At 42.2% G+C, this 10,107-nt stretch overlaps 1 protein-coding gene across 2 annotated transcripts in view; it reads right to left on the reverse strand.

Annotated features, from left to right (window-relative positions):
- Positions 1 to 9,625, reverse strand: part of trim33l (tripartite motif containing 33, like) — a 30,232-nt gene extending 20,607 nt beyond the window's left edge. For both annotated transcript variants that reach the window (XM_075466368.1, XM_075466367.1), the window contains exons 1-2: positions 9,439 to 9,625; positions 3,826 to 3,888 (exon numbers count right to left, since the gene is read on the reverse strand). In XM_075466368.1, coding sequence (XP_075322483.1) covers positions 3,826 to 3,885 — 60 coding nt within the window. In that variant the 5' untranslated portion in view covers positions 3,886 to 3,888; positions 9,439 to 9,625. The remainder of the gene's footprint in view (positions 1 to 3,825; positions 3,889 to 9,438) is intronic.
- Between the last annotated feature and the right edge of the window lie 482 nt (positions 9,626 to 10,107).

Below are 10,107 nucleotides of genomic sequence, written 5' to 3' on the forward strand. Positions count from 1 at the left end.
CATCCCTAGCGCTCACGGCTGCAGGAGTGGGCACAACTCCCTTTTTCTGCACATAAACTCGCATTTACCAGCCGTGAGGTCTCAGGTGGAGCCTCTGACACCAACAGCAACAACTTGTGGTCAAAAACAAACCAGATTTGTTGATTTTTCCACCCGTAAGACGGCCACAGCTCCCTCTCAGACAAGTCTGAACAAAATTTATTATCTCAGAAGGTTTGTGGACTGGTACAGCTTCTAGAGAACAGTGTGGAGCCATCTCATCGTGTTGTTAATAAACAGGTTTTTCCTCTGGTGGCAGCTACTGGACGGGTTCTGTAGTCCCAAAAAGGAGTCAAAATAACGACCAGGACTTGGTAAGTTGAACCTTTTAAGTGCTTTAATTCTTTTGAACAGGGATGGAGCATTCAGATGTAAATGATGCTCAGCGGGCAGCCCTCTGGGATAGCTTTGAAGTTCTTTTCCGTGGAAGTTGCTTGAGCAGCATTTTCCCACCCGCTGGTTATCTTCTGTTGGCTACAGCGGCTCGTCTCTGACTCTGAAAGTTTCCAAAGATAAAGTGAGTTTCTCTGAAACGAAGTTTTATCAGTTTGAGGCAGGGAGCGAATGGAGAGGTTCAACCACCAAGGCTTCAACAGGACGCTGGTGACGGGTTAGTTTCTGTCTGTTGGCTGAGGACACGCTGTCCCTGATGAGGAGAGCTACGCTGTGTTTACGGACGTTAGCTGCCATCAACACCTGGACACCTGCTGTGTGATTTAATGCAGAAACACAGACATGATGAAGCTGTTCCTGCAGTCAGACCAACAACCCTCCAGCTCTATATACGGATACAGATAGTTCCTCTGTTGATCCCAGAGGGAAATAGTTTTTGCAGTGTAGCTGTAAGCTAGCAGCATATGCTAGCAAACAATGCTTCCTCATCATTAGTGATGGACCAAGCTGGAGATGCTCACAGCGTAACTCGTAGTAATGCATGTGTACCATTAATTACTGCCTTTAAACACTTTGAATATATTAACCTCATTAAACAGTTGTACTGGGAGACCTACATCTTTATCAGAATCATGCCGATAATGTAACGTTAGCACACCGAGAGTGAGGAGAGGGCCGGTGCTGTGTTGGAAACACACCTTATCCACACAGCTGCAGGCTGATGAGTTACAGAACGGAACCGCTCAGCTAGAAAGCTTCAGCTAACAAAGTAAAAGTGAAAAGTGGCTGCTACACATCCACAGTCTTTAGCTAACTCTGCTGGAACATTAGCCTCAGATAGAGTTTATCCACAGTCTTTAGCTAACTCTGCTGGAACATTAGCCTCAGATAGAGTTCATCCACAGTCTTTAGCTAACTCTGCTGGAACATTAGCCTCAGATAGAGTTTATCCACAGTCTTTAGCTAACTCTGCTGGAACATTAGCCTCAGATAGAGTTTATCCACAGTCTTTAGCTAACTCTGCTGGAACATTAGCCTCAGAGTTTATCCACTGTGGATGAAAACCAAAGTACAATTTACTTTATTACCATAATTAAGTAAAACACTGGATTCAAATAACTAACAGAGATTATGTGAGTGTATTACATTAAACTGATTGTCGAGTATAAATAATAATGAAAGAAACCTTGAAACCATTACGTCAGTTAGAAAGAATTCAGGAATTCAGTGGGCAGGATAATGGCTGAAGGTCAAACCAATAGCAAAGAGAGAATGGGTGTAGCCCATTTTTGAAGGCTAAACTTTTTAAGGCTAAGCTTTAACAGAAATTAAACCAGTCTTTTTCACCATAAAGGACTTGAGTTCATTCCTGTTTTTCCTGAATAAAGTCAACTGCATTGAAATCTGATCATTTCCAGTGTCTTTTTTTGAGTCATTTTCATTAAATTTGTGTTGGAAACTGAACTCTTTGTTTTTCTTATACTCTTTGAGAATCTAAAGTAAAGACCCTGAAAATAAAATACATGCACTGAATAATTTACGGTACATCTAAATTAGCACCTAACTGTGGGTCAAACATGAGAATATGCATTAAAACAAGGAGAGGTCAGTTTATTGTTTATTTTATTTAACTTATTCACAGCTTACCAAGAGCGTTGAGTCAGTAACTAACCTGTAAGGCGGTGAAGGACCAGTTTCTGATGATCACAACTCTCTGAGATACTCAGACTCTAATAGAGCTATCCAAATGCCAACTAAAGCCTCAAATTAAGACACTAAATCCCTGGAAATTGGCTGAAGCAGCATATACCACACTCCAACACCTTTGTACCCAGCTTTAACACAATATGAGCCAACAGACATCAGGAAAAGAGGGTGGAAGATGAGGAGTTATTGAGGACTGTTCAAAAACAGTCGAAAAAGAAGATAACAGAAAGCGAGGAGGTGTACAGAAAAAGCTGGAAAGAAAGCTCCAGCAGAACAACGTGATAGATGTGGTCAGGTCGATTATAGCAATAGTTGGGTTATGCTCCTTATTTGAGCAAGGGTAATTATCCTTAATAATAACAGTAAATGCCTGAAGTTTGTTGGAGATGCTGAGGAGGTGCTATGACATTTCTAAGAGTAGCTACAGCGCCCCCTGGCCTCTCTCTGGTGTTGACCGTGCAGGATGCTAAGAGACACTCCGTGGGGTCACATGGCCCTGAAAGGATCGGATTATTGGCTAAATTACAATCAGAATGAGCTGATAAAGGGTAATTCTCCTTGGATATGTGGCGGTGAATGAATGGGATCAGAGGCACAAAGCGTGTCATACCCCGGTATGATAGGTGGCGCTGTACCCATTCCAGCTGTTGCTAACAGAGCCACTTCCTGTTGACCTCTTCACCACCAACAACAACAACAAACTCAGGCATTGGAGAAAGATGGAGAACGCAGAGCCAGATGAAGCTACGTCCCTCTACATTTGCTCTGTGATGAGCTGCTTGTTGCACAAACTCGATGCCCAACGGAGCATTCTCCATCGCGTTGTTTGTTTCTTTCTGACGGCGACAACAACAGGAATATCGTCTCCTTTGACTTCCGGGTCACGACCCCGGGAAAACATCTGGAGCATGCGCAGAACGCAAAGTCTGATTCACCACGTGCTTCAGCGTCTACAAGCAGGTTTAGAGTGACTTTCAACCCAGTTATCTCGGGGTCTGAATCCCATCCAATCCGATTCTTAGTCAGATTAAGGTGTCTACATGCACTTAATAACTCAGTCTGATTGTAATTTAGCCAATAATCCGATCCTTTCAGAGCCATGTGACCCCACTGACTGAAACCTCCTCTGCCTCCCCCTCCAGCCTGTTGGTTTTCAGTAGTCAGGTGAAGGTCCAGGTGGTGTCAGCCCCAGGGTCCTAAAGGCCTGTTCAGAACAGCTATGTGCGATTCTACAGCACCTCTTCAACCTTAGCCTGAGTCAGGAGAAAGTTTCAGTGCTGTGAGACACATCCTGTACCTAAGAAATCTCATCCATCTGCCCTCAGTGACTACAGACCAGCTCCTCTCACTTCCCACATCCTGAAAGTCCTGGAGGGACCGTTATTGGCTCGCCTCAATAAATGGTGTTTATTGAGGGTTAGCAGTAGGGTTTAAGTAGAGTTAACCCTACTTAAACCGCCGAAAACTGAACATTTCACGTTAGCATTTTAATGGTGATCAGGAGGCTTGGTAGCTGAGAAGGACGCCAGCAGAGAATGATCATGTCCAACTACTGAAGAACTGGAAGGAATACTTTTGTTTTCTGCAGCCCTGGTCACAGCCCATCAGAAACATCCAGAGGCCTGAAGGCATCTGTGCATTCTGAGCTTATCAAACAGATAAAAACAACAGCTCCATGTGTGTTACCTGCTGGTTCGGGATGTCTCCGGCTTCTCCGGCTGTATCCATGTCGACCACAGAAGCCATCTCCTGGGAGACAGAAAGAGGAGTTCATTACAGCAATATACTGAATCTTTGCATTCTGGGCGAGTTAACTCGTTACCATCGCGTTAACTCTTCAATTATTTAACGGCGATAAATATTTTATTGCGCATTAACGCAGTTTTTATTTATTTTTCAAATGTTTGGGGGGTTTTTTTATTTAAAAAAAATAATAATTGGAGGAGGGGCTTTTGTGCCTTTAATGGATAGGAAAGTTCAGAGAGACAGGAAGCAGGGGGCAGAGAGAGGGGGAATGACACGCAGCACTATTATTTATTTTATTATTGTAAAAGTCTGCTGCTGTCTGCTGCGGAACAGGAAAAGAAAGTAATCGGCGGATCCACCAAACATGGAGAAGGGTACGGAACTTTTACTCGGCCATTTTCATTTTAAAGTTCTTCCAGACGGCGGAGTCGACAGAACCAAAGTCATCTGTAAACACTGCCAAGTTGAATTGTCTTCTCAGCGTAGTAGTTCCAGTCTAAAATATCACTTAAAGGCAAAACACACAACTGATAGCAGCAAGTCATTCAAGGAAACAGACAGTGGAGCGAGGCTTCTACATAAAAACTACAGAAAGATGCTGATGTTAAAAGTGTGTTTGCACAACAAATGTTATGGCACTTTCATTCATATGGCAGCACATTTAAAATAAAGCTAAATGCTAAAAGCTATACACTACTTTTGGATTCATTTTGGGATTCTGCGTACAAATGCGATTAATCGTGATTAATCAGGGAAATCATGTGATTAATTAGATTAAACAGTTTAATTGTTGCCCAGCCCTATTATTTTTTACATGATATTATTGTTGCAACATGTAAGCCAACAGAAACATCTAAAAAGTAGTTCAGCAGAGTCTCAGAGAAACACGATTTTATGCCAATTTTCCACCTTCAAGGCAAATATCAGAGGTCACAAAGCAGGGGATGGGATTCATGAGCCTTCGGGGGACATTCCTGTCCATGATGGAGCATCTAATGTGCTCCTATCTGTGAGGAAATCAGCAAGGTGAGTGTGAAGCTACAGCTAATCAGAGCACAAGAGGTCAGGGACAAAGCCGAGCACGATGAAGGCTGCAGTTTGAAGGTTTCCAGAGAGAGAAACTGACAGTTTTCTCCAGCGACCCGCTGAGCAAACAGGCTCCAAGTTTATTCCATCACACCGGACATTGTGAGCTGGTTGGCAGGAACATCCCAATGTTGAGGTACCCTACTTCTCCAATGTTCGCTCACAGATTCCTCCGTACTTATGACGTAAAAAAGGGAAGTTTCCCACACAAAAATCTGCCATAAATCGTTTCCTCTTTACCACAATCCTCACAAATTTAAGCCAAACATTTGAGCCAACCACTCACTGTGTGACAAATATCCCAGAAAAATGTTTGGAAAGACCGAACATATACATATCTACCAGTGGCGGCTCCTGACATTTTTTTTAGGTAGTGCAATTTCCAGTCTGTGAAAGCTGCATCAGAGTGTGCTGAGCGAAGCTGAACCGATTGCACTGATGCAAACCTGTTATGTCCCCACACAGGAAATAAAATGTCCAATCGTCCAGAAACTCCTTGTCTTCCTTAAATAAACACAACGCAGAGTCGAGGGGTTATTTGGTCTGCCAAATAACCAAAGTGACTGCAATTTCCCCCGTTATGTCCATAAGTACCATAAAAGTCCATAGGACTGAGGTATATTTGTCTAGGTAGCATAATTTATTGTAATAATTTTAAATAATTTTTTGTTAATTTTGGCATAATTTGCCAATCAGTTAATATTACACCTTAACCATTATTTATTTATTTTCCTCATATTGTTCCAGGATTCTATGAAATAAGTAAACACATAAGCTCTTAATGATAAGATTCATTCAATTTTCATTCTAAAGAATGTAATTAAAATGACAGCATATAAATCCAAGTCAAGTGTTTATTGAAGTTTTGGAAAATATGACTTAGAAAAGTATAACCAGTTGTCAAACATGGTTAAGTGCAGCTTACTTATGTGAGATTTCTCTCTTTTTTTAAATATAATACTGCACCATTAACAATGAATGTGTCATTATACATTCTGCTATCATTGTCAACATTATATAAAAGATTTAAATCATTACAAGTCAATGACTGAGCACAAAAGGGTAAGTTATTTAGCTACATCAAATACTACCTGGAAAAATAGCAGGGTTGGTGGAGCCCTGGGTTTCATCTTTGCCTCGCAAGGCGAGCTCGAAAATCCTGAAAAATTCTTCCAAACTTCCTTCTCCGCATCAGTACGACGACTAAAGGGAACTTCTGTCAGAAACACTAACGTGTTGTTGCACTCGACACTCGCCATCTTCTTCGTAGAATTTTTAATTTATTGAAAACCACAATGTTACAATAACAAGTAGAAAGTTCATGGTCCCGCGCAGCAGACATATGACGAAAGCACGTTGTGCGTCGTTTGTGCGAGCACATAAACTCTCATAGAGAATGCATTGGGAGCAGGATTTTTGAAAAAAAACGAGGTCCCATTCATGTCAATGGGAGCTTCCTGGTGCAAATTCGACCCTGACAGAAATCGCACAAAATGGTCGTAGCAACACCAGGCGCGACCTTAATCTGATTGGACAATGACATATACAACCAGTTTACCTACAGCAGATCAGTCCCACCTTAGCAACTAGATTTAAAAAAAAAAACAACTCCGTGTTTGGTAGTGCGTCGCACAAATCGCCGCTATGGAGGAGCCGCCACTGATATCTACATATTTATATACAATCCGGACTGAATCTCTCCTAGTACTGCTTTTAAGTTGCATTTATATTTTATGGCATTTTTACATTTTTTAGCATTTTTATATTCTATTTAATCTTATTTATAACCTTGTCTGTATGCTGCAACCGCAAAGTAATTTCCCAGCTGGGATGAATAAAGTACTTCTATTCTATTCTATTTTTGATATAAATTGGATACTACATTTTCGCTTTCTTGTTAAAATATTTAAATTTACTGTTTGTTTTCCACAATAATAATGAGAGAAAAAAAAAACAGAAAGAGCTAAACTCAATGAATCTTTTGATCATTTTAGGTCAATTTGAGCCTAATTTAGTGAAAACACTGAGCAGTCGATGGAAGCCACCCAAAGAAGCTGAGAAAACATTTAATTTGAGCTCTGAAAAGTGTCCTGGTTCTGTTTCAAGCAGGGGCGAGGCTAGGGTATTTTTACTGGTGCCAAGGCACCACCGTGAGATAGCTCGGCACCCCCTGGCTCAGCACATTTATAAAATATATTATGCAAAAACACATTTTGTTTTGCTCAAGGATGCATTATTTTAGTGACCATTTTATTTATTTTCTAGCATTTGTTTTTGTTTTAACTCTTTACTCCCAAAATAAATGTTGAGTATTCTTCAATATTTGTCTCAGGCTCTCTGTTATCCCTGTCAAGCCACAGTCTTTTGAAAGACATTCAAAATTGAATGTTGTAGGGGAAAACACTACTCAAAGCAAAACTAACACGGCTCCAAAATTTACAAATGTACTAGTTCGCTAGCCTGGGAATTCCCATGCTGCTTTGCGCGCGATTTCATTCCCACTGCAAAGTCAGCCTGGAAACCACCGCCCATATTTTTGCCTGAGTTAGGGAACCAATCACAGAACAGGGGGGGGGGGGCAGCAAGACGATGACGACGTCTATGCGCGACACCGAAGCTTGTAGAGTGTTAATCCAACAGGGCAGCGGACACAACGTTACCGTTCGATGTAGGGATGTTAACCGATGACCGTATGACCGATGGTTGACCGAATCAACGTCGTCCGGTTACAATTTTTCTGCCGTCGGTTTAAAAATAAATAAATAAATAAATAAAAAACCCTCACTATATCTTTAGAAATGTTATGTGTGCATGAGCCATCCCACGATGGAAGAACAACCGCAGCAGAGCTCACGTAGCGCCCTCCTCAGAGGTCCTCTCTTACACCGGTTGCAACTTGTACGCCGTACATGACGGGTCCTGTCTGCGCAGTTAAAAAAAATAAAAATAAAATAATTAAAAAAAAGAAATAAATAAAATCGCCACTATTAACCTAAATAAAGCCAATGTGGCTGCGTGTGGACTACGACATAATGATAATTGTAACACTGTAATGCCAAAAGACACAAGACTAACTTAGCCTACTTGTTGTGATATATTCATCTGTACTTAAATAGCAAGACGACAGGAACTTATTGCAAAGGATTTTGTGCAGCATCTAGCTACGCCACAGAGGCTGTTGGCATTCGGTAAGTTTTTTTTTTTTTAACGAATTCATTGGCTTACCTACTTTCCTGTAACACCGCCAAATGCACCGTTCTCTGTTTGTGACTTTGTAACGGGGGCTTTTAACAGGCCGAGTTCGGTGCCGCGTTTGATTCGTGTTTAAAAAGTACAGTGACTGGAAGGGCGCCGTTGCGCGTAATGTGTGGCTGTGCGTGTCTGCGCAGGCACAGCAATTATTTTTCTACCCAAAACCCTTATTCCTCCACAAGTACGCCTAGAGCTAGTGGTCAATGATTGGGGAAAATGTTTAATACCAAGGGCACGAACTAACATTGATTGTGTGGTGGGAGCCTAACCATTCTAAAATGGGGGCATAACTTGTTCCACGCGGCAGAGAAAGACGCGCGACAGGACACAAATATCATAAATGGCACTTATAGAATTTTCGGTGACCGACTTTAATCGACTAATGAGGCTCAGTGGTCGGTCAAGACTTTTTTTAAATTTCGACATCCCTAGTTCGATGCAGCTTTAGAAAGTGTTTTAAGTAGCTTAGAACGCAAGTTTACTTTTAAAAAAAGAGCAACGTTTGGCGTTGAAAGATTTCATTGCCTTCTTCCTCGTCGAATTTCTGTCGCTCTACATACGTCATCTGGTATAAGTGATACAATTGGCTATGAATCACGCGCAAAGCAGCATGGGAAGAACCAGACGCCATTTGATAGGCATTCGTAGCGCCCAATAAACGGCTCTAGGCATTCGTAAACCACGCCTCAAATACGAGAAAATGCACACCTAGTTCCCAGACCACCATCTCATGGAGATGTGGACGCGTCAGCCAGGCTACTAGTTTGCCTCAATTAGTGAGAAATAATGTGCCTCTGTGAGCACTGGGGCCTGGGGCCCCCTAAAGACCAGATCCTAAAATCGCCCCTGGTTTCAAGTGTTACTGGGTCAACAGCTGCCAGCTTGTGTTTATGTTTTGTTAAAGTCCAGAGTATAAAAAAGGGAAAAGAGTTAAGGAAATAACGTGTTGCTCAGATGCTTTAAGCTAATTTCCCTCCGGAGGCTCCGAAGGAAGTAAAGTATGAGCCGGACCCCGGAGCTGTCCTGGCCCGCCTCCAGCCGCTGATAACCACCTGAGCACACCCTCAGGACTGCCGCTGAAGGTGTGCTCGGCAGTGGGGACAGCTCACTAAAAGCGACAGCTACCAATAAGCATCCCACCGGGAATCTGACCCAGAATGTTTGAAAAGAAAAAAGCAGAGTTTTTGTCCCGTTTTAAAGTTCGGCGGCGGTCACCTGGAAGTCCGGCGAAGCACTCCGCGGTCTGACCGGGGCTCAACCGTCGGTTACATCCGGGTCCTGGACCGCAGCCGCGTTCCGCCTCCCACAAAACACGAGTGAAAAGGGGTTTTAATATTTAAAAAAGCAGGGTCCGTTCGGCTAGAAACCAGCAACTGCTTAACTGAGAGCCAAAGGAACCGCTTTATCTGAGACGCGCATGCGCCAACAAACGGCTGTTTTTTTTCTCTTTTTTCCCCGCCCCCTTTTTTTTCCCTCTCAAAGCTTTATTTAAACATTTAGCGAAGCCAGACAGCGCTAGATTGATGATGTCAGACACACCTGAGCAACATTTAAACGTAAGAAACTCGCCTTAGTTAAAGTTAAATGCTAAGAATTAAGAAAAAATTAAAATTGAGCCTGTTGTGTGGGAGTTAATAGCTACAGCTGGCTTTTTAATAGGGCTGGCAAGTTAACTATTGCGTTAACTTGTTAATTATTTTATGCCGATAAATATTTTATCGCGCAGGTTTTATTATTTCTTTTATTATTGGGAAATTCTGTTGCTCACAGGCTTTTATTTTGTAAAAGTCTGTTGCTGTCTGCTGCGGAACAGGAAAAGAAAGTAATCGGCGGATCCACCAAACATGGAGAAGGGTACGGAACTTTTACTCGGCCATTTTCATG

This window comes from Odontesthes bonariensis, chromosome 5 (genome assembly GCF_027942865.1).
Source record: "Odontesthes bonariensis isolate fOdoBon6 chromosome 5, fOdoBon6.hap1, whole genome shotgun sequence".
In the NCBI taxonomy this organism is placed as follows: domain Eukaryota; kingdom Metazoa; phylum Chordata; class Actinopteri; order Atheriniformes; family Atherinopsidae; genus Odontesthes; species Odontesthes bonariensis.